This window comes from Coturnix japonica, chromosome 8 (genome assembly GCF_054131305.1).
Source record: "Coturnix japonica strain WE chromosome 8, WE-NBRP24, whole genome shotgun sequence".
Lineage (NCBI taxonomy): Eukaryota > Metazoa > Chordata > Aves > Galliformes > Phasianidae > Coturnix > Coturnix japonica.
The window spans coordinates 9,781,102-9,805,957 of record NC_140670.1 but is presented as its reverse complement, the minus strand read 5'-3'; the positions used below and the strand labels follow the sequence as shown (position 1 = coordinate 9,805,957).

The 24,856-nt window shown below is 36.6% G+C and overlaps 1 protein-coding gene and 1 long non-coding RNA gene across 6 annotated transcripts in view; one reads left to right on the top strand and one right to left on the bottom strand.

Moving 5' to 3' along the window:
- Positions 1-24,856, top strand: part of CTNNA3 (catenin alpha 3) — a 376,683-nt gene that overhangs the window by 314,563 nt on the left and 37,264 nt on the right. For all 5 annotated transcript variants that reach the window (XM_085554028.1, XM_015866262.3, XM_085554027.1 and 2 more), the window contains 2 exons: positions 14,586-14,678; positions 19,784-19,965. In XM_085554028.1, the coding sequence (XP_085410154.1) occupies positions 14,586-14,678; positions 19,784-19,965 (275 nt within the window). The remainder of the gene's footprint in view (positions 1-14,585; positions 14,679-19,783; positions 19,966-24,856) is intronic.
- The window catches only part of LOC107315680 (uncharacterized), a 138,606-nt gene continuing 130,814 nt past the window's right edge, over positions 17,065-24,856 (bottom strand). The window contains exon 7 of the long non-coding RNA XR_014948520.1: positions 17,065-17,379. This is a non-coding gene — a long non-coding RNA (uncharacterized LOC107315680). The remainder of the gene's footprint in view (positions 17,380-24,856) is intronic.

Sequence of the window (24,856 nt, the reverse complement as noted above, 5' to 3'; positions counted from 1 at the left end):
GGTGTGATCACATCCATTGACCTGCCAGTTTTTTTTTCTTGTTGATGGAGCAAAAGATAAGGCTGAATGAATGTAGTATTAGTCCTTTTTTCAGCTCGCTTTTAGTGTTTTGCTACCATTTGTTCCCGCCAAGTGGTCAGAAAGCAGTGTTTCTTTTTAAGTGCCAAAACTGGTAATTCTTGGACTTTTTACTCAAATATTAGGAAGTGCTTTTGGAATGAAATGACAGAATCTCAGAGACTCATCTCCATTATATACTTTTCCCTCTTCCTGTCACTTCCCCATTCTTGCCTGTTTGTTAACACTGTTTCCTCCTTCTGCTCTGTTCTTTCTCTTTGGAATTTTTTTAATCTGTTCTTCTCAGTTTCCTCTTTTTTTAAATTTTTAAATTTTTTTTTTTTTTTAAATTTTTTTTTACTCTCCCCATTGGATGGAATCCTCCTTTACCCTTTAAGGGTATTTCAGGTGAAGCTCCCTTTATCACACCTTCACTAATATGATAAATGTTGCATCTTTTTTCTCTAGTTGTATACTTTCCAGATGGAATTCCTTTCTTTGCTTGCCTTGGTAGATTCACGAACATCATCCAGCTCTTTATTCTGCTGAAAATTCTCAGACCTTTTAGTTACTTCTCTCTGGGCTTTGCCCTGGTCTATTATCTATGATAAACTTTTATCCATTATCTGTGATAATCTAGCCATTTTCAGCACATTTGCTTCTGAAATGCTCTTTTGACTTGAATTAATCTCCACGATATGTGGGTTAGCTGTTCTAGGGAAGAGGTTAGTCAACACCTATTCTGGCTTTCTTTGGCTGTTGTGTGGGGAATATGCTCCTTATTGCTGAATATTTGTATCTAATATCTACTTGATATTGTTTAACAGACCTGCTCTTCAACTGCTTAATATTATCTATAAACATCCCCACATTTACTGTATCTTCATTAACCTTTCACCTCTAAACAATCTTCTCTCAATTTTATCATATTCCATGGCTTGCTTTGTTACAGAGTTTCCAGTTCTCTGAAAGGCTTTCAGTGTCTTTTATGTATTTTGGGCCTCCCTAGAGAGCCAATGTTTCAGCATATGGAGAACAAAACCTAATGTAAAAAGCTGCTTTCATAAAATGCCAAGAAATTACATCAATTTCAGCGACTTGAAACTAGTTGAACTAGTTGATCTAGTAGGCTTAGTTGGAACAGAGTGACTTCTCTTATTTAGCTCTTATTTATAAAAGTAAGCTACTTGCTACATTGCATACAGCTCCTAGAGTTTTACACTTTGTTATTGTTTGCTGTGTTTATACCTGATTGTTTGCAGTCAGCAAATGACCCATCTACTATTTTATATTTAGTATATAGTATATATTTTATATATACTATTTTTTTTCAGTTAAAAATATTACTTTTTCAAATCTAACTTAGGTTTCCAGTTTTTAAAGCATCAGCTAATAGGAAAGATGTGCTGTTAGCACATTAGGGTATTTTTTGAAAACTTAGTGAATTATTTCAGAAATGCTGATAAAGGACTGAAAGTCTCAGCTTCATACTGTATACATTACAATATAAATTTGCAATTATATGTCCTGGCAAATCTGCATTGTCTTCTGCCTGAGATCTACAGCCTGTGAATTTAGAGTTTTTCAGCAGCAGATTGCTATATGACTTACCATCAAGTTTCTTAGTACTGGGTTTACTGTTTTCAGACTGTGAAGCCAGTAAGTTTTGTACAGGAATAGATGGCGTAAGCAATTTTTAGTTGCATACTGTTTTAAACTTCAAGTTTTCCCTGTTTTAAGGGCTTGAATTCTATTGCAAGTATGTCACATGTATTTATGTATTTAATTGTTCAAAATAATATCCCTCTCCTTCAAGAAAATAGGGCTTTGCAGAATGGGTTTAGTAGCTCTAGTTTAGTGGCTGATTGAAAACTTATGTGTAATGCAATGTATTTTCTGGAACATGAAAGTCTTTGCTAAGGGCTTTTTTGTAACAAAGAAAAGTAGTGTGTATTCCTTCCTTGCTGTTTGGTGCCCACTGTCTAATGTAAGTAAATGTATGTGTACATATATAAATATATATTCTGCAAAGCCTTTGGCATTGTCCCTCACCACATCCATTTCTCTAGATTGAAGAGTGGTGGATTTGAAGGATGGACTGTTTGATGGATTAGAAATTGGTTGGCTGGATGAAGCCAAGGGGTTGTGATCACTGGCTCTGTGTTACTGTGGAGGCTAGTCACAGGCAGTGTCCTTCAGAGGTAGATCTTAGGACCGGTGCTCCTCCTCAGCATCTTTATTAGTGACACGATGGCATCAAGTGCACCCTCAGCAAACTTGCAGTTGACACCAATCTGAGTGGTGCGGTCAATATGTTGGAAGGAATGAAAGCCATCCAGAGGGACCTGGACAGGCAGATTTTATATCATAAGAAGGGAGAAGCAGTGCTGTAATCTGCTCTAACATTGAGGTAACAAAGTGTAATGCCTAGTCTTGTTGTCAGCATATCTTTGTTGATGCAGCTATGTGAGAGTGAAAAGGATTTGAAAAGAATTTCTTTCTTTCTTTCTACTACTGATAATTCTTTTACTGTACTTTCTTTCACAGGTATATTTCAGTTCATTTTTCTTTCTGTTAATGATACATTCCTGATGTTTATTTTTTTCTTTTCTCCAATTTGCATCACAGGATTTTTTTCTTGAATGCATGATCTCAAAGCCAGAATGCAGAGTTATTGAGCGCAAACAGGGCATACTAAGGAAGGAGGTGTGGTAATAACGGGGAGGCTGACTCAGGAAAAAAAAAACACCAGGAACTGTGGAAGGAAATTATTCTGAGAATTAAAAATAATAATCCACTATTGAGCTGGATAAGTTGAAGGTTGGTTACGTGAAAAAATTCTGTAGAGGCTGACAAACCAGATATGGCCTAAGTGTCTGAGAACCTCAGGGACTTTTCTAAAGAAGGAAGAACAGAGATGCTCCTTTACATTCAGTACCAACAAAGTCAGTAAATATTGACACTGAAGTGAGGTGTATTGCAGAAAGGGAGTACTGTGCATCATCTAGCAAATGGATTATGTTGAAATTGCATCTTTAGAGCACCGTTCTTCCAGTGAAAATAAGCTATTAGTTTTTGAGGCTCTCTTGCTGTTCCCTATAGCAAGTACTTTAGTTATTAGGAAAGCAGAGCAGTAACATTAACAGAAAATCAGTTTCTTAGTCCATGTACTCCATTATCTGGGTTTCCTTGAGACAGTCCACACAAAAATTGTTATGGAAAATAGAAGAAAATCTAATTCATTTAGTTGGATTGATTATTTCATTAATGTTTTTCAGTTTGAGAAATTACTATCTGTGCCATTCCTCAGGAAATATCCTGGAATTTGATACATGTTAAATTTACCTACAGAAATAATGACTACTTTCATGTTAGGATAGACCAAAGCATATCCACATAGAATACTGAGAATAAAGAGCTGCACTTAATTGTCCAGAGTGATGTTTTGGCAGCCTGGGGATGCACAGAGTTACACTTATCCCTAGGAGTGACAGATGACTGTGTTAGTGAGCACCCTTGCACTCCTGACAGCTACATGGACTTTGTTCCTGGAGAAGCTCTTCTCCTTGCTACAGCGGAATCAGGTTTTCCTCCATTGGGATAAAGACCACTATGGTTAAAATAATGCCATTCATTCGTTTTCATGCTTGTAGTCTTAAAAGCACAACCGCTTGCTGATTGGTACTGACAATCAGTGTCAGAGTTGGGTAACTGACATCTATTGTTCTTCTACATGTATTCAGTGTATTAAGCAGGCCATTTCCTGTTCTGGATGGATTACCTTCTTTCTAATTGGTTTGTAATTTGCTTATTGAGGAAATGGGTTAAGCAGATGTGAGAACTCTACATTCTTAAATCTTAACAGATTTAAAGTGGGGCTAGGCAGAACAGCAGCAAATTGTGGCTTCACTTGCCTGTGTTGATGTTTGGACTTCTGGACAATAGATTAACGCTGATTTCTGAAATTGAATCAATCTCCAGTGGAGAAGATTGTGTCTGCTTAAAACTTAAGCTATCCTCTTCTGTTCTTTTATATTAGTATAGTCTTAAAATTCATGCCTTACAGCTTCCATCTTCTCAGGCTTGACTGCTTGATTTAGTTTTATTGCTTATATGAAACCTACCGATCACAAAGCAGATGACTCACCCTATGTGCCCTTTAACTGCAAAAAAAGATTTGAAAGAGTTAGTTTTTCCTGGATGAAAAGACCTTCCTGGCAGCATTGCAGCTGTTTGTTTGCTTGTTTGTAAATTATTATGTAATCTGCTCATTTGGGTTTTTTTGTGCATATGAAATTGACCCATTCGTTTGTAGAACATACTAGCTATATAATTCATAAAACTGTTTTCTGCCCTTTAAGTTAACATTTCCCAGCTGGTAGAAGTAAACCTAGATTAAATTTTAGTCTGTGTTTAGTTTATCAGTTAGCACCATCATTTTCTCCTGATATTTTCCATTCCAGAAAACTCAATAGCAAATATTAACTGCAGTTTGGATAATAAGAGAAGGAATGATTCACTCTTTACAGTTTGTAGGATTGCCAAATAGCTCATAGGTTTGGCAAGCAGCTGCTCCTAACATAATTGGCTTTTAGGCTGCAATATATCGTATGCTTCCTTTTTGTTTATTCTTAGATAAATTGATGAACTCAAATATTTATCTATGGTATAGGGGAAAAAAAGTAAGAGCATAATTAGTTGCAGGAAAATAGCATCATTCACGGAGGGAAAATTATTGTTTTTTTAAATAAAAACATATTAGGGGCCACTCAACAACTTACATGAATATGCTGCCATAAAGACAGGGTAGTATTCCTGGAATGGAGGTGGGTCATCACAGGCACAGTTTTGTGTTGCCCTGCCTCACATTAGTATTGTTTGTTTCTATTCTTTTCTTTCCCTTCCTCTTCCTATTAATTTTTTCTTTAATTCCTTTTTCATTTCTCACCTATAATCTTTCTTATATTTTGTCTCACTTATATGCAGATTTACTTCTAATCTTGGGCACTAAAATAGCATAAGAACTGTTTATTGTAAAATATGAATGCTGGAATTCTCACAGGATTCCAGTCTCTTTAGAAAATGGTAACTAATGCATGAATTCTGATTTCCAACTTGGATAAAATAACTAATGAAGTCAAGTATGATATTTAAATATAATAACGTGTATTAAAAGACATGAAAAAGATCTCTAGTAATCCAATTCAGAAAGACTTACTAAAAGTGGAAACAAACAGCAATAACTAGGTTAGAAGATGGATGTAAATAGCAGTGGATGTAAGTTAGAAGACGAATGCTTAAATACAAAGCTTAAAGGCCTGGTACCTGCATTCATGTGCCTTGAAGTCCATCTCAGTCCATGTTCTTAACGGATTTTACACACCAGAGAATTTGTTTGAGCTGAACAACAAACAAGCAAACAAAAGACAAAAACAAATGAAACAATGACTGTTATCAGTCTATTTTCCAATTCACAACTCTCTGCCATGCCTTCCCACATAAGATGAGGGAGTTGTTGGGCAAAGCAGGATGGAATCCACAGCTGCCATCGTGCTCTCTGAGAATGTAAGTTAAAACACTTGGCAATTTAGTGAAAATAGCGTCATTATGATAAGTAGTTTTCATGTTAGTTTTGGCCAGGTGACTTTGCTAAAGGCTTGAAGATTAAAGGCAATTCTGTAACCCTGGACTTCTGTTATTAAGAAATGAACCTTTGTATCGCCTTTCTAAATACTGAAACATGGTTGCTTTTTCTAGAAACCAAAAGAATAAACCCATCAAAATCAGTGCAAGTACCATAAAGTGGTTGATGGAAAGCATTGTTTTGTTGTAACCTGAAGCATGGGTGTTGTGGCATTTCTACTTAATTTTCTGATTGAACATATTGCAGTAGAGAAAATAGTATAGAAACAGTCATGTGTATACCTTATTTTGGAAACCACTGTACTTGAGGATGAACTCACTTGAGCTTAAGCTGTGTTTATGTGGGTGAAAAAGGCAAGACTGCACATCAGCCACTTGAGCTTTCTCTAGAGAGGGAAGGAATTGTAGCTAGGGCTCTGAAGATTTGCTCACATCCTTGAACAATCACTAGAATTCATACTTTCCTTCTGCTCAAATAACTGTTATGGTCACAGACATAAACCCTTCCTGGATTGGCAAACGTTGTATTCATTTTGACACATTTGCCCTGTTTGTCAGATGTGTTTCTTTTGTGCATCCTGTTCTTTAGGAACGCAGCCTTAAGGTAAAATGTGAGCTATGAGGAAATTCCTGAATGGGTTAGTCTTAGTTAACCTAGTGAACACAGAAAAAGTAGGAGAGAGAGAAGATACAGTAGCCATTTTAAAATATGTAAAATTTTTTTGCATAATTAAGCATAAAATGTGTTTTCATGTGTTCATAATGAATAGGAGGAAAAAGATTAAGCTTAGACAGCATGGGGTAAGATTCAATTTAGCCACAGTTCATATATGAGACAGATTTTGTGAAACTGTCGTGATTATTAAGGATTCCATATCTTTCTTCATAGTTGCTCATTTTTATCTGTTTATTTTATGTCTGTGTTTGTTAATATCTCTCATTCAATTTTCATTGGGCAAAAGAGACTGTTTAAGATGTCTGCCATGCTGTATTGTGAAAAAATATGAAGAGGGGAAATATTAATAAGTTTCTTACTTGGTGTATTGAAGGTGGAGGTTCCTTGCTGCCTTTTTTTCATAATAGTTTGTTATAGAACCTTCCCAATTTAGAAAATCACTAGATATACAAAACTGAGTATTTTCCATGTAGTACTAAATGTGTTAGTGATGGGAGTACATGTAACCTTAAGTAATTGTAACCAAATGATCTAGTAAATATTATTGTGCAGGAATAACAAGGACTGAAATAGCTAATGTTTTGGATGGTTTTGGTTTGTTTTTAATTCCACTTTACTTGGAGAATCCCCTTAGTAATAGCTTCTTAAATGGGAGTCAGATTGCTGATTTGTGACATGAAAACTGATTTACAGAATGATCTACTTACTGCGTAATTTAGTTCCTCCTCAGCCGATACAGCTCACTCAGTTGAACAGTTATGGATTACTGAATGACTAAATGTGGTTGGATGCACATTACAGGCATCAGAACACTCTCGATAATTAAAAGCAGGAATGAAACTAAATTAAAGAAAAAAAACTATGGATAGAGTGGTAGTGTTTTTCCCTCATTGTCTAGGTTGAGAATATACTCAATTGGAAGAAATTACAGGTGGGACTTTTTGGAAAGGATGTTAGTGAGTTGTAGTTGTGTGTTCAGTATTGGGCTATGCATTAGAGTCTGCATTGTTATAGTTGTGCACAAGGTTTGACTGACAGGTCTGTTCCATGCACCTTTGTTTAAAATGACACATTTTACTTGCATGTCTGATGCTTGAGAAGGTCAATTGACACTCAAGAGACTCTAGGAAGTCTTCAGGTCCTAGATAATAATTTCATTTGCTCCAGTATAAGAAAAGCATTTCTTATGGGAAACCTTTTATTAAAGGATGCATCTATCTATCCAAGGGATTTTTTTAATTACTTCTTTAGAATGATCACTTAGCTGAGGCTTTTATCATCTGATAAATTTGTTGTACAATTTTGAGCCATGTATTTTCTTTCTTCTTGTAGTACTTAAATAATGAATAGTCAAGCTTCACTGTATTCTTCTTTACTTTTAAAACACTGGTGTATTTTGTGGGGCTTTTTTTTTTTTTTTGAAAGCAGTTATAGTTTTCTTACCTACATTTTATTTGACAGTCTGCCTGGAAACATATTTTTAGTTTTGAATTTGGGAATGGGGCTTCTGCATGATAAATGGAATGTTCCTAACAGGAAAAGGAGTTTCTGCGGGAAGGCAGGCTGTATTACATGTTTATGAAGGTCAAAGTGTGATTTCAAATCTCTTTTCATAGAGGTAGATTTATCTTCTGTATCTCACTAGTCCCCATCATAAGGAAAAAGCACTGTATCTTTGAAGCTAGCTACACGGATCTTTGTGAAAATCATCTCCTGTGCTCAGGGGATTCACCTGCCTTCCATGAGACTCCTCAGTGCAAACTCACAGTGCCAATCAGGTGTGTCTTGGAAACCTCAGAAGACAGAAGTTATATGATCCCTCAGGGCAGCCTGCTTCACTGCTGGGCCGTCCTCATGAGGGAAAAAGGTTTTCCTTATTCCTGACCTGAACCTCTCATTTTCAAGTTAATTCCTGTTATCCTTCATCTTCCTTGCATGCTTTTTTATAGAGTCTAGCACCATTTTCTTGATGACTTCCTCATAGGTCTGCGGGGCTGCAGGACTGCTGCTGTTACATGCCCTGAAGCCACTTCTTCAGGCAGATATAAGCTAAGAGGGAGCCAGAACTGGACGCAGTATTTTACAGAATTTCTAGTAAGAGCTAGGTAAGAGGAGATTTATAACTTCCTTTGATCTGTTTTTTGCACTGTGATTCATGCAGTCCAATGTTCTCCTGATGTTCCCCACTGCCAGGGCACACTGCAGGTTTACATGCAGCTTGCATTCTACCAGGATCCCTGGGTCCTTTTCAGCTGATAAGGCAGACAGTCCACAGCTTTTTATGTTTGTAGCTAAGGGTTCTTCTTTCACAGCTGCCAGACTTTGCTGTTTTCTTTTTGAATATTTTTGAAGTTCCTGTCACCCCATTCCTAGAAACTTATAATTGTCTCTGGATGGCACACCTACTCTTAATAGTGCTGACTGGTCCTCTAATCTGGTGTCATCTGTAAACTCACTGAGTGCACTCCATTGTCTCCTCCAGACATAGTAAGGATGTCATATTTAACTGGTCTTGGGATAGACCCTCTGTGGTACTTTTTGTGCTTCCAGCCACCAGGCTGAACAAACCTATGAACTCTGTGAGCCCTGGTTATCTGGGCAGTTCTTAACCATGTAGTTGTTCACCATTCAAAATTTAATAATAGAGCTTGATTACAAAACCTGGGAGATGACCAAAAAAGCCTTTCTAAAGGACATCCATTGTTTTTCTCTTACCCAGAAACATGGTCAGTTTGTTGTACAGGGCATTCAAGTTGTTGAGGCTGTTCACAGTCACCACTTTGTCCTTCATGTGCCCGGAAGAGTGTTTTAAGAGGAGTCATTCCATCATTTTCCCTGAGACTGGAATGGCAATGAGTGTACAGTATTTTCCCAATTTGCTTTTCTGACCTTTTTTTGAAAATGGAAACCATTATGATGTTCTGAAGACTACAATGCAAAGCATCTCCTTTGTCACCTTGGGAGTTTGCAAGTCCTACAGTAGCAGTGTTTTAGAGTACTTTTTAAGATGTGCTGGTGTGATAGAGAAAACAAGTTCTATTCTCATTTTCAATTGTTGGAATAATGTTTGTAAGTATTCTGTTTCAAATATAACTATAAAATTTCTAGGTCATGTAGGATTTAAAAGGTTTTACGGCAAAAATGAGAGGAACTGCAAAATCAGCTTTTCACTGCCTTAAGAATTATTTCCAATAGAAATTATTATAAGGTATTTCTATTGTAAATTAAATGTCATAATTAGCTTCCCACTAGATGGAGCAGCTGTATGTCAACCAAGTAGAGGAAACAGAATATATTTTCAGAAAGCAAAACAACATATACCTTCTATTAAAAATTAATATTCTTTGTTTGTTGTTGAGTTTAAAATGGAAACATATGCAATGTGGTGAAGTTTCTACTTAATAAATACAAATAGGGATATTCCTTTACTTGAGCCATGTTATAACTGTGCTTGATTATATCTTCTGTTACTATTTGGGATATTACATTGTTTTGTAAAATGCTGTAGAAAACATGCTTCATTGAAAACTTTCAGTCTCTCCATGAAAGTTCTGGAATTAGGCTTCCAAGTTCATAAGTGAGCCCCCAGAAACCTGTTGAAGAATTTATTCTACTGAAAAATCAGCTTCTTTGCTTGTCACAGTGTTTTGTTTGTTCAAAGTGGCTGCCTTTTCTATAAATGTTATTTTCCATGTATCATTTGACCCTAATGTGTGCAATGCCATTCCTAGTTTTGATGTCCGTTCATTTCTTACATGAGACATTGAAAATTACTTTACTTTATATACACATACAGTGTGCATAATAAATTGGCTGTGTGAATATTGAAGGAGGTCAGTTTCCCCTAATGTCTTAGACTTCAAAAATGTTTGTATGCTATTACAGTAGCATAACTAACTCAGCATTATCAGGAGTAAAGCTTGTTTCAAACTCTTCTAGGTGTTATATGAGAGTGGCATTCTTATTCCAAGAGATACAACCAAACTCAGGGAAGGAAAGAACAAAACCACAGCTGAAATGTAGGTTTTCAGCAAAGGAGGTGTAACTTTGGATTGAAAATAGGTGCTGAATCTCTATGTGCCAACTTCTTAAGCAGTGGCAACTTCCCAGTTTCTACTTAGAAGGGATTTTTGGAAAGCACTTAACAGAAATTCACTTTAAACCTTTCAGTTACATCCCTATGCTCACATCCTTCCTGTCTCTCAGACTTCTAACTGAGATAACTGTTATCTTAGAATCACAGAGTCACCACATTAGGGTACTATGGTTAGGTTAGGCTGTGGTTGGACTTGATCTTCAAGGTCTTTTCCAACCTGGGTAATTCTATGGTTCAAGTCTGGAAAAGTCCTCTAAGATCATCCAGTCCAGCTGTCCACCTGTCATCAATATTTCCTACAAAAGCATGTTCCTCAGTACAACATCTAAATGGTTTTTGAACTCTTCCACAGATGGTTACTCCACCATCTCTCTGGGCAGCCTGTTCCAGCAGCTTGCCACTCTCTTGGAGAAGAATTATTTCCCAGCATACAACCTGAATCTTTGCTGGTACAACATGAGGCCATTTTCTCCTGTCCTATGCTAGTTCCATGGGAGAAGAGGCCAGCCCACATCTCACCACAGCCTCCCTTTGGTAGTTGTAGAGAGTTATAAGGTCTCCCCTGAGCTTCCTCTTCTCCAGTCTGAACAATCCCAGCTCTCTCTACTGCTCCTCATAAGGCCTTCTCACAAGGCTCCAGACCCCTCCCAGTTTTGTTGCCCTTCTTTGAACATGCTTCAGGGCCTCAGTGTCTTTCTTGTAGTGAGGAACCCAAAACTGAACATAGTACTTGAGGTACAACCTCAACAGAGCTGAGAACAGGGGTATGATCACTTCCCTTCTCCTGTTGGTAATGCTGTTTCTGACACAAGCCAGGATGTCATTGGCCTTCTTGGCTACCTGGGCACACTGCTGGCTCATGTTCAGCTGACCAATACCCCTGCGTCCACTTCCTCTACACAGTCTTCCAGCCACTCTGCCCTAAGCCTCTACCGTTGCCTGGGTTTGCTGTGGCCAAAGTGCAGGACCTGCCACTTGGTCTTGTTGAACCTCACCCCATTGGCCTCAGCCCAGCAGTCCAGCCTGTCCAGACCCCTCTGTAGGATCGACTCTTCCTCCCAACTTGGTGTCATCTGCAAACTTACTGAAGGTGCACTCAATGCTCTCATTCAGGTCATCAGTAAAGATATTGAACAGGACAGGCAAAATCTTAATGTACTGCCAGCAAGAACTAAAAGCACAAGGATTGTCACCTACTCAGGCTCCTGATCTGTCTAGTGATTTGTAAAGGTGATTAATCACACCATTTTTGTACTAATCTCTTGGAGTGGAATGTTGTAAACAAAGTTAATGTTCACTGAAGAAAAAAATCCAACAATTAACAACAAATACCTGGCATCCAGTAGTGAAAAGGTATCTTATATTCCATTCTTCATTATTTTGAAAACCTCAGCTCTTTACTATATAACATGATTGAGTTGGTAATTCTTCTGTTGAAAAGACTTTCATCTTTCTGTTTTGAAGATCATCTTTTATTCATATCATTAATAAATTCCTCAACTGTTTGGTCTTAGATGAAGGTTCTGTTCTCACCACTAATCTTAATGGAAATTGTAGCTTAAGCCTGTAAAAATTATTTGCACAGTTAGTCACAAGAACAGTTTATCACCTGCATTTGAAGATTAACTATCTGTGATGTGTACAGGATGTTGCAGGATGATATTTTTACTGTTACTTGATGACAAATTCCTTGCCAACAGGTTGCTAACACTGCTATCAAAGACAAAGTCATAGTCCTTGATTGTGTCACCTTAAGTAATACAAGAAAGAAACTTTTAAGGGAGGTTTCAAGAACAGATTCCAAATACAGCTGTATGATCATGTTTAATGACACACAGGACAATTTAATAATATTGACAGTATAAGAATATTGTGTTTTAATTTGCCGTGAAATGCTGTTTTTTATTATTATTTTCTTTTTTTCCGAAGTAACACTCAAAGTAATCTCTTTTAGCAAAAATCTGAAAAGTGCTTTTAGTGAATTAGAAATGAACTTCAACAATTACGAAGTTATTAATAAACTGATTAGGAACAATAAATTAAGCTAGCAGTTTATTCTTTTCCCTCAAGAGTCTCAAAACTCTGGCAGCCTGTCATCTGGCAGTATTAAGTATGTAACAATAGCGGTAATGTGAATAACATGAGAAACACTATGCACTAGATAAATATTTGTGAAGGGCCCATTAGTGAAATGTTTGCCATATGTTCTTACCCTGAATGACGTGATTCCTCACATGATGAAATTTTCCAATATGGGCATTAGTCACATTTTTGATTAGAGCAGATAATCTCTTTAAACCCATTCTGTTCTCAGTGCACAATATAATGGACTAAATTCTGACCCTTGTAGAGTGTGTATAAAGCATTTCTTTTTGCTGTTCTAGAATTTACAGACCACGAATAGCTCGGTGTTTGCACAGACATAATAAAAGGAGACACTTTATTTGCAGGATTGATGAGTTTATGTGACCTTTAAAAGTAAATTGTCTGCATAGAGTTGTTTGGATAATCATCTGAGAGGAGGGTATGCATATACAAATGTGTACTGAAGATAATTCCATGAAAAGGAGTCAGATGTGTTGTTCTATAAAGCACGGATTGAAAAGCAAGTAAACCCAAGAGCACACCTGCACACAGTTTGAAGGACTGGCAGAAATCTAAAGCTTGAGGTCAGCCCTCAGTGTTATTATTTTCTATAACGCTGTACTAGTAAAGCAAATGTAAAAGTTTTTTCATCAGAGGTGTGGTAATTTTTTTTGTTGTTGTTGTATTGACTTTGTATCATAACAGTTTAAAAGTCATCAATACTACACAACTATAATTTAGAGTGAGAATGCAGATTTATTCAAATCATAAATATGGAAAGGAATACACACTTACTGTCTGTTTAACATGTCACCAGCAAACAACGTGATTATAATCTTTAGCATGTAGGGTTGTATTTGAATGTATTTTTGTGGGGGTCAAAAAAAGGCTTTTTGCAAACAACCAGAATTTCTTAGAATTACAGGCCAGTAACATTTGGATTGTGTGGAATTCTCACTTGGTCTAATATCAAGATAAATCCAAAATATTTTGTGATGCTCATAACCTTTGCCTGAAAATAAAATGTTCCTTTTTCCCTCTTTACCATTAAAGTGTGTACAGGTAAATGAGTTGGGTTCATCCCCAAAAGTGACTGCCTGCCTGTTTTCTTAAGGATATTTAGGCAGTACTTTTCACCACCAGGATTATGTTTCTGTCAGGCTGGGCAACAGTTTTAAGTTGTTTATTTCTTGCAATATTAGCTCAATTAAATTACTGTTATTTTGCTTAGTGAGTAAAATCCTCTCCTGTGCTTTGAAATACTAGAGTGCTACTAGTATCGTTAAGCTTGCTTTGAATGTTTTGTTGGGTGTCCCTTAGCCATGTTCATTGTGCTTTATTTTACTAAGTTATTTATGATAAAATCCAGAACTCCTGCAGTTTTTTGTTGTTGTTGTTTTGGTTTGGTTTGGTTTTTTTCATGATATATTGGTAAATGGGAATGTAGAAAATAAATTCCAAGATTTGACTCATACAGAAAATATAAGGAAAACAGCATTTTTCATTAATTTGCTCAGGGCAAATGTTTTGAAGATATGGGCATCAAAGAATATTAGTAGTTCAGGTTCTTCTGATTGTGTGTACAGTACAGTATGTACATTGCAATAATGTCAGAGATATACTCCAAACAGGAGCAGTTTGGGTCTTTCACATGTTATTGTGTTACAGTGAGTGTGTTACTGTTTCAATACAGGGAAGAGAATGTAGAACACACATACACTTTCTGGTCACATATGTTTGTTTCTGGATGCCTTTGCTGTCAGCAGTAACATGAGATATAAAAATAAAAACTAAATTAGAAGCACTAACTTTAAGAGTCAGCTTTAATGTTATCATGGCTATTTTGATCTAGTTCAAAGCTGTCTGACAGAATGTGGTTTTAATTAGCATTTACTAGACAGTGCTGTTCTACAACAAGACTTTTTTTTTTTGTTTGTCAGACATTCTCTTAGAACAAGTTATAATATTTGACATTAATACCAAATTTAATAACCACAAGAAAATAACACTTCATCATCTTTTTCCTAGACGCCTGAAGAGCTTGAAGATGTATCTGACCTTGAAGAAGACCATGATGCACGTAGTCGCACAAGTATTCAGACAGAAGGGAAGACTGACAGGGTATGTATTACATCAATTTTTTTAAAAAGCAGTTTGATGAGGTAAAAAATGCTATTGTATTGCTTAAGTGAAGCCACTCAAACTCATACAATGAATTATTAAAATCTTGTTAGGCTCATAATAGGTGCCTGAAAATCTGTAGAGGACGTATGACTGATATGTATGACCCGAGAGAGAAAAACACTGTAATTTATAAAAACACAGTCAAGATGTAAATTAGAAAAAATTTTATGCTTCTGTATGAAGCTTTAGTAGATTATAGTCTTGTCATTGTATCTTGAACTACTAGAAGTTAGGATATTTGTAATTTTTATGTCTGTGTCTTTCTGAAGTCTTCAATGCACATTAACCAAACGTAGCCTCTATGTGGGAGAAACTGCACCTGCGCAGAGAAAGGGATATATCTGCATTCTTAGCCACTGCTGTGCATGAGTTACAGACTTACAATTCTGAGAGTCTGTGTAAATCAGTTCTATAGATTTCTATAGAAAATTCTGTATTACCCATGAAATGTAAAACTTAACATAGCATTTGACAATTAGGTTAAATATTTCTGGAAGTTCTGAGCGATGTTTTGCTGTTCATGTCATTATTTAATCTGGGAACATCACTATATTACTGAGTATTGTTTACATTCAGACATTTTTAAAGAGCCTCTGAACATTTTGGAGTACCACAAAAGTTTTTGGTGTAAAACTGATGTATTTAGCAAGCATTATTTTTATCTACATTTCCATCTTAAATACTGTTTTAGCACACTTTTACTTGACTTTAAGTTGAAGGACTTTCATTAGCTGTTTTTAGACTATCTAAAAGCAATAACAGTTTTCTTACATTTGGTTTTGTCTGCTTTACTGCAATAATAGACATTATAAGAAATAGAGCTAGTTGTAAAATGGCAAACTTTTAATACAAAATAGATGTCAATAAAGCATCATTTTTCATAGACCAACTTGGGTTGGGAAAGACCTTGAATATCAGCTCATTCCACTTCTTGTCATGGGCAGGATTGCTGCCCACCAGATAAGGCTGCACAAGGCCCCATCCAACCTGGCCTCCAGGGATGGAATATCCACAAACTGGGGAACCTGTGGCACTGCTTCACTCATTTCTGAGTCAAGATTTTCCTCCCAATATCCAATCTAAATCTTCCCACATGGGGGAATGATTTTAAACTAAAAGAGGGGAGATTTAGTTTAGGTCTTTATTTTTGAGGAAATTCTGTACTTAGAGTGTGGTGAGGTGCTGGCGCAGGCTGCCCAGGGGGATGGATGCCCCATCCCTGGAGGTGTTAAAGTCCAGGTTGGATGGGTCCCTGGGCAGCCTAGTCTGGTGGCTGGCAGCCCTGCCCAAGACAGGGAGGTTGGAAATGGTTGTGCTTATGTTGCTTTACAGCCTGAGTAGTCATTGTGTGATTTATGATCTTTTATAAGTGTTTATAAAGCACTATGAGTGAAATGAAAGAAAAATTGTCAGAAATGTGGTTTCCTTTGCGCCTTTGTTTGGATAATGTGTCTCATTCCAGCTGAAAGTCATTGACATATAATAGGGATACTTTGTCAGATTTCCCTCATTAAAATGCCATCTTTCTTGTGCTTTGTATATCAAGGCATGTGTTCTTCAACTCAAAACAGCATGAAAAGGGGTACTTCAGTTCTTTTGAATCTGTAGCCCAGATCTTTATTTTTGTCTGTTTCATATCTTTCATAGGAAGTTCTTCCTATAACCATGAGGTGACCATGTTTTGATTTTATGTGGTTTGGTTTACGTCTTTTTTTCTCTCTCTCTTTTTAAAAAACAAAACAAAACAAGAAAAGTATTCATTTAATTACTCAGTTACACTTTATAATTTAGTGATTGCAATTACAACATACTTTGGGAGGCCTTTAATCTCCAGTAATTGATATAAACGGGAAAATTAACCTTGTGACACAGCAATTCAAGCATAAATAAAGCCTCTTAAATGGCATGGCTTGAAAACCATATGCATTGCATATAAAGCTGATTACCTGTTATACAGATTATAACTGGTAATTCAGTCACTGCTGTATCTTCCAATTTTAAGTTTGGAAGATGATGTTTTATACAGCAAAATATTTGCAATGTAATTACAGTGTCTTAATAGTTGCTTTATAAAAAGAGGTGGACCACTTCATAGAGAAAGTGATAGATATAAAACACCGTAGCGAACAGAACAAAAGATCTTGGTCCCCCCAGCCTGGTGGGACATATGGTTTCTGCACAGAATACCAATGCAGTCAATTTCAAGTATCTATGTGCTGTTTTTTATTTGCTTTTCTGTAGAAATGCATTTAATCATTTACATAATTATACCCCAAAGATGAATGTTTCTTAAATTATAGTAAAACTTGAGGCAGTTGGGATTCTGCTGAGAAAAGGCTTTATTGGGAGGAAGAGGAAAAATGAATAAATGTATATAGAAAAGCCAGTGAGAGCAGAAAGCCTCCAGTCATCCTGGCATTACTCCATATATAATTGATGTCCATGGGGTTGTTCTTCAGCCCCTCTGAGAGACCTTCTAGTAGCCAGGATCACACACATATAGAAATTAGTGGTCAGAGTCAGGAGAGGGGGCATGAGAGGAAGTGTTGTGTCACAAGTTCATTGCCTGTAGTCAGTTACTCATGCTGAGTTGTTTAGTGCTCCTGTACCAAAGCCAGTATGACCCAGATGACCATTTCTAGCAGCAAAAAATGAAAGAAAACCCAGGTTGTAAACATTCAAATACTGATTTTTCTATTTGAGTTCCAGATACAAATCTGAAAGAATGAATTAGATGAGATTGAGAATGACTATGAGATTTGCATTTAACGTTTCACAGCTGTTTGCATAACACACTTTTCTGTGTCCTTCTAATAAAGATAATAAAGGAAAGCCTGTATTTAACCAAAAATTGAATGCACAAAGCACTCTTTAAAATGTCAGAAGAAATATATGAGATTATTCATTAAATACGTAAGGTATTTTGAATTAATAGAACTGCCTTTTCTTAATCTTGATGTGGTTGTCATGCTTTCATATCCAGTACTCTGTATCCTGTGATTGGAATATTTTCCTACTTGTGGGTATGATGATTTCTATGTGACTTATTGGATTCAGCCTATGAACTCTAACGTTGTTTAAGAATCATTAGGATAGTAAGCAAAGACTTGATGTAAGTCTGCTTTTCCTTTTCTAGGGAGATTTCATTTTTTTCTTTTACTGACTTCTAGCAATTATTTCCTTAATGGTTTTGTTATAGTGAGTCAACTGAGAAACCTGAGCTTTGTTTCAAATCACCTCTTGGGACTTTTAAGTTTTGGGAAGAGATACCAAAGAGAATACACCCTTAGAACATAGTTCTTACTGTTTGATTACAAGTGATTTAGAAGCAGGCAAGCTCTGTTCTGGAGAGGCAGTCCTACAGGAACTGCCACTTAGGAATTTAAGCTTCTGAATCAGTATCTGCAGAGCTAAGGAAGAACACGAACTTCCTGAAAGTCCTCATGCAGGGAAGCTGTTTTGCATTAAATTAGATTTGGCTGATGCTGGTTAGAAGACTGGCAATGGGAACTTTTGGTTTTAGCTAAATTAATGCTGCAATTTAAAATCATTTCCCCCACATAACTACACATTTTAGTTTACTGTGAGCTGAACCATAGCTGCACTTCTGTTTGAATCCACCTGAAATAAGAAATTAGACTTATTTAAATTATTTCATGTATGTGAACTTAAACTTCCAGATGGAAATAAAATTCATAGTAATTAAAAACAAAACAAACAAACCAGCAGTAACACAGTCCCAAGCAGTGACTGGTTTCATTGCAGACTGTAGTTTTTTTGTATTTCTGCTCTTACACAATTTATCAGATCAGTAATATAAAAACAGCTTGTTCTGTGTTGTAGGAGAAGCTCTGAATTTTTTCCTGTCAAATCCTCATGCATCAGATGCCTTTTTGCCTTATCTGTATTGTTTCTGGTTATGCCTGGTTTGTTTTTATGGAGTTCCTGGCCTGTTTCTGTTGAAAGAAGTGTATCTGTCCCTTGTCTGGAGCAAACTGATGGTCTTGCTCATAAATAAGAGTACTATGGAAAGTATTTCTCTTCTCACCATGCTGCATTTCAGCAGTTATGTCAGTCTTGATGTATTACACTTATATTAACACTTACAAACAACAAGAAAAGGCATAATGCTTAGATATAGAAAGAATACATGCTTACAGTGTAGAGTAAATGTTCTGATTCCATACTGTAAATGCACACGGAATGTAGTATCTCTGTAGCTATACTAAACCTTTACTTGAAACAGTTTTATCTTGTGGAATATGTGCAAACAGTTCAGTCCAGAACTGCAGCCAAGTATAAAGCTGTGTGCCACCTGAACCCAGTTTGGCTGTGGCTTCATTTGAATATTGGTTATTTCCTGTTAGCATTCAAGGTAATTATTTGATAACTTTAGTCACGTACTGATTTTCTAGGGCTTTAATCTACATTTTCCTCGAAGATGGAAAATGCAGGTCTGAAATCTTTCCCAGTTCTTAAAATTATCCTGAGGAGCCTTCTCAGCAGAGAGGAAAAGCACATCTGAACATTTTAGAGCAACTAGATCTTCTTCTTTAATCTTGTCTACCTGAAAGATTATTGCAGTTTGTAACCTGCATCTAATATCACAGTTAACAAAACCTAGACTCCTTCATTTGAAGAAAAAAGGAAAATATGTCAGTTGTATTTTATACAGGCTGTTTGGAAGAATTTTCTTTTTCTTACTACATTAGTAGTAATAGTTTCACGGACAGTGCTGTTCGCATTATGCCAACCTAACTTATTTAGCTCAACCCACTGATTGTGTACTGATGCTGAAATTAGGAAGTGCTCAGGCTGCTCTATATTTAAGTTATGTATTTACTAATATCCAGTTGAAAAAACCCAACAATCAAAAGAAAACAAATACCCAAAATTACAACAAAAATCCCCTCTCTGACACAGACAGGTAACATTATTTAACGTAAGCAAGTACCATTTTTTTGTGTGCAGCCCTGCCTACAGCATGGTCTTAGAGGTCCCTTCCAAGCCAAGTCATTCAATGATTCTATTTTATGTTTCAGGCCAAGATGACTCAACTGCCAGAGGCTGAAAAGGAAAAGATAGCTGAGCAAGTGGCTGACTTCAAAAAAGTCAAGAGTAAGCTTGATGCAGAGATTGAAATATGGGATGATACCAGCAATGACATCATTGTTTTGGCCAAAAGGATGTGTGTAATTATGATGGAGATGACTGACTTTACAAGGTAACAATGCAAAAAAAACCAAAAAAAACAAAAAAAAGCTTTTCAATCTTTATAAATGTTGGAGGCTATTGTCATATCATTATGACAGGAAATAGTGATTTTTTTTTTTATTATTTTTTTTAATGTCCAGTGGCAATGTCTTCACAAAGTTGAGTGGCTAAGCTAATGTAATTAGCTTGACAAACTTAGCTAGTAGCACTGAAATGTTGGATGGAGGTTTTAAGTTTTGAACTTCATTTGTCCTTCTCCATTCAGTGAAAGAAAAAAAAGAAGATCATCTTGATTCTGAGTTGTAGCTCTGTCTCATCTGTTACTCCTTCTGCTTGTACCATACCATACTGTCAAGCATGTACTATATTTTAGTTGCGCATAAAACCTACTGTAAAGAACATATGTCTGGCAGTATACATTCAGTTATGCATATTTTATGTAGCATTACCTGCCTTTCCTTCCATTAAAGTTGTATTGTGCTGCTATGGGTAGTTTTGAAGAACAAAATGTTCTATGGTAGATAGCCTTCAAAGCCAGTATTTCTTTTTGCTGACAGTATATGCTCTGCAATAACTATACATATGAAACAGTCTTGGACAAGAGAAGACTGAGAGAAGGTCTTAGAAATGCTTAAAAATGCCTAAAGTGTGGGTGCTGAGAGGATGGGGCCAGACTCTTCTCAGAGATACCTAGTGACAGGACAAAGGACAATGGGTGCTAACTGCAACACAGGAACTTCCATATGAACGAGTGGAAGAACTTTTTCACTGTGAGGGTGGCAGAGCTCAGGAACAGGCAGAGAGAGGCTGTGGCTGTGGAGTCTATCTCTGGAATCATCAGATGAATTGCACCAGAGGCAGATACTGGTTTGATTTCTTTCTTGTATGTGTGGTTGTGCTTTTTCTTCTTCACTTTGTTATTAATAAAATAGTTGTTGATACATAAGGCCTTAAAATGCAACCATTCTTGCAAGATGCTTCATATCTCATAAATAAGTTATTTCATAAAAGATAGGGAAAAAAAACCCTCAGTCTCTTGGACAGATTCTTCAGAGGTGTGAAGGAACAGGGTTGCATAGGGCTTGAAACAGCTACTAAAACTGAGATCTGGTGAAGGCCTGTTCAGGGGAAGACATTTACAGAATTTAATTGTGCTATACATTTTCAAATTCCCCTTCATGTGAAAGAGACTTAAAGAATTGTGTGTTGAACTCTGTAATTCTTGTATTCCTTTAAGGTCATAAAATCTGTGTCAAGAACTTTGTAAAAGAAAATATTCTGCCACAAGTTCAAACTTTCCATTTGACATAGTCTCTCTCATTCATTAATTCTTTAAATTATTAGCTTCAGATTAAGTGAGGTTAAAAGGACCAGTTCATGCTCTTAGTTTTTTGTCTGTAGCTTGAAAACAGCTTAACTGACAGTGCTGAGTGCAAGACCAGCTTCTATTCAGCTGACTGTCAGGGAATCCACTGGGACCTGTGCAGAGTCTCTGGTAGAAAAACTTATGGAAAAAATTAAAATCTTTTGGGAAGAGAGAGTGGAAACCTTACTGTTTATTTCAGTTTACAGTAGGGAACTCTGTGATACTTTAACATGGATTTTGATGGTTCTCTTCCTAATTTTAGTAAGTACATGAATCATTTTCATACATGTTTAGACAGTAGTTTGAGATAACCAGGTTTATATAAAACTCTCCTGTACCGTATGCTTGATGCTCTTGGTGGTAAAAATATCCTGTCAAGATTTCTGTTAATTTTCAAGGGCTGTTAGTAAGAGGAAATAAGGCATCCTTACTATGTAGTGTACACAGTTCTGTTTTAAGTAACATTGGTGGTGTTGCAGTAGAGGTCGAAACTTTTAGCCAGTATTCTGTTACATGCTGTTGCAGTGTGATGGCAGCAGAAGGGCAGCCTGAGAAGTGGCATCTGACATGGAAGTGAGTACAAAGCAAAGGTGTGTTGCATCTACTGATGTTCAGTACTGTTGCTCAGTGAACATTTATGGAGGCCAACCAGTGGATGCGAGCACAGTGAGGCAGTGAGTGGTGCATTTCAGCAGTGGTGACAGCGGGTCAACTCCACTGGTGCAGATTTTGATGAGCAGAACATGCAGACTCTTGCTCATCACTGGTGAAAATGCATAGCTCATGGTAGTGACTATGTTGAAAAAGAGCAAAGAATTTGCTCTATCAAATAGTGTTGTGTTCTTTGGGTCTTCTGTAGTTTACATGGAAATAAATAGGAGGGATTACTTTCTGAGCTATTTATTTACATTTGTCCTTCACATAACACCTTTAGAATGCTCTATGTGAGTATGTCCTTGGATGTTTTGAAATCATTTCTCCTATTGTTTATTCTTTAATGATGCCAGGCAGTGTTATAAAGTGAAGGCTTTTATGTAGCCAAAGAACAGGTGAATTGGTGTTGATCTTCTCCTCTAATTACTGAGTGAAAGGTGGCTGATGACACCAAGGAGCACAGCTGACTTTCTTACCTCTTTGAAAATCCAGGAATGAGGGCTGCTGAGGCCACAGAAAGCAGTAGAGTGTCTTAGGGACTGAGCACTCCAAGCTGTAATTTCAAGGTCTTAGGCACAGAAGACATAAAAGATTATGACGTTTTGTTTTTATTACATCAGAATTTACTCTGGTAGGTAGTGACTTTCAGTGTTTGTGTCAAATATTACCTAAAATGGATTTCTGTTTTCCTTCAAATGCATTCATTTTTAATTTGTGTCTAATGAGTGCAGTCCGTGCTTCAGTTTTTGTAAGGATTCTGTTTCCTGGGTGAGTTATAATGAATTCTTTTGTTCATAGTTTTTCCTGTTGGCCATCTTAGATGATTTCATGATTAGCATTTAGGGTTTCTTTTTCTAGATCCCCTTTTGAATTCTCTTGGTGTACAGAGTCTGCTACTATCTTACAGTGCAGTGTGTGATGTAACAATGGCTGATGACTTGGTTAAATTCCACAATTTTCATTTAGTTTCACCTAAGCCCTTTTGTGTTCTTAGGTCTGGGATATCTGAAATGCCATAGCTGCATAAGGGCCATTAACATGAGAACATCCCAGAGCATGTGGATACCAGTTAGAAAGCAGGAGTCATTTGTTCTGGTTGTGAGCTTCCACTTTTTCAGTGGAGACAGCTGTGTGGGAATATATTGTTTTAAAGGAATAGCTTCTTTCTCTACAGTGAATGAGTTTTCTTTCATTGGATTAAAAATAGCTCAGGGATAAAGCTTTTAAGCAAACATGGAAGGGTACACAATTCCTGGAAAGCTTCTATATAAACAAATAAATGCACCACTTAGACTTCAGAATACATGACATTGTTTCATTATATTGACAAGTCTTATCTAAATGAAAGGGAATAGACTGGAACTGGCACCTGAAGAGGCAGACTTTAAAGGGAGGTTGGGATGTGGGATCTATCTGGGAAGAGTCTGTGCAGTGCTTTCCGTTAAAATCTTGGCCTGTGAATCAGTTGTTTTACCTCAGACAAAGGAGAACTTATGAGGAAGTGACATTAAAGAAAATGCAATTTAATGGAAGAAAATTCTAAAGAGCTTACTTGACATGGAGTTGTCTTAAAAAAGGCTTGTAAAAGCTTACTAAGCAGTTGATTCAAAGATATCATAAGATCTTTCAAGTTACTATTTTTCAAAGCTGTATTTTATAGAAACAGAATGTACTGCTAATAAATAGGCTTAGATCCAGAGTCTAAAATACACCTTTTTCTCTCAGTATAAGTAAACCGAGTGACTTGTAAACAGAAGGCAAGGGTGAAAAGACAAATGCTGACCTATATCAACATCTTTGTGTACATGTGTAATGGGCATTTTTTTTTCCTTGTGTCCTTTCACATTACATTTTCCTTCAAATTCATGTAAAAAAAGCATGAACATTCACAGATGAAAAGAATCTGAGCTTGAAAAGAAGTTATAGCTTTAAATTTGGTGGGGAAAATGTATTGAATCACATAGGTCCATTGCACTGTACTGTCAATATGACTCTACTGTCCTTTCATTGTGCCTTTTGTAAAGATGAATAGCCAGAAATTGCCTTATCTTCTGTAATAGTTTTAATTGTATTTGGGTGAAAATAATTCAATTTCTGTTCAACTTGGCTAAAAAAGTACAAGCAAAAATCGCTGCTGCTGCTAGGAGTATTCATTATCAAGCTTTGCTGATGGGGAAAATAGAACTGGGTGATAAGTTTTGCATGTATAAGACAGAGATTGCCACCATGCCCAAGATTTTTTTTTATGGGTGCATTGAGAGAAACTGTCACTGGTAAAGGGCTTCTGTCTAGGCTATTAGCCAGCGTGTAATAAGGGCTTGGGATGGACTACCTGGTCAATTCAGGATTTATACTGCCTGCATAAAGTCTGTCTCACAGTCTGGTTTTTTTTTGTTTGTTTGTTTTTGGGTTTTTTTTTTTATATATATTTAGTAAGCAATAGTCTGCAGTTTTACCCCTATATGTTTTGTAGGTCTGCTGAGACTCAAAGTGCACAGTATGAAGAATCCTTATTTTATTTTAAGTGCAGCTCTCAGCTTTTCAGAAAACGTTTCATTTACTCTTGGCACTTGATGCTCATTTTAAAAAATGACGCCAATATCAACGTTAGTGTTAGAAAAATAGTAAAAATAGCAAAACACAGGAAATGAATGTATCTTGGAAAAATAAATCCAGCAAAATCATCCAGTTCTCTTAATACGGGTAGTACTCACAGGCTGCAACATACCCTGACGTTTTCTCTTGGTAGTAGTCTTCGTTTAGGCACCAAGTGCAGCTGTGAAATCTAGTGAATCTCTGTATCTGATAACAACCACAGTCCTGAGCCTTAGTTCAGCTGATTTCTCTGCTCATCTTTGATTGGGAAAGAAGAAGAGGGGAT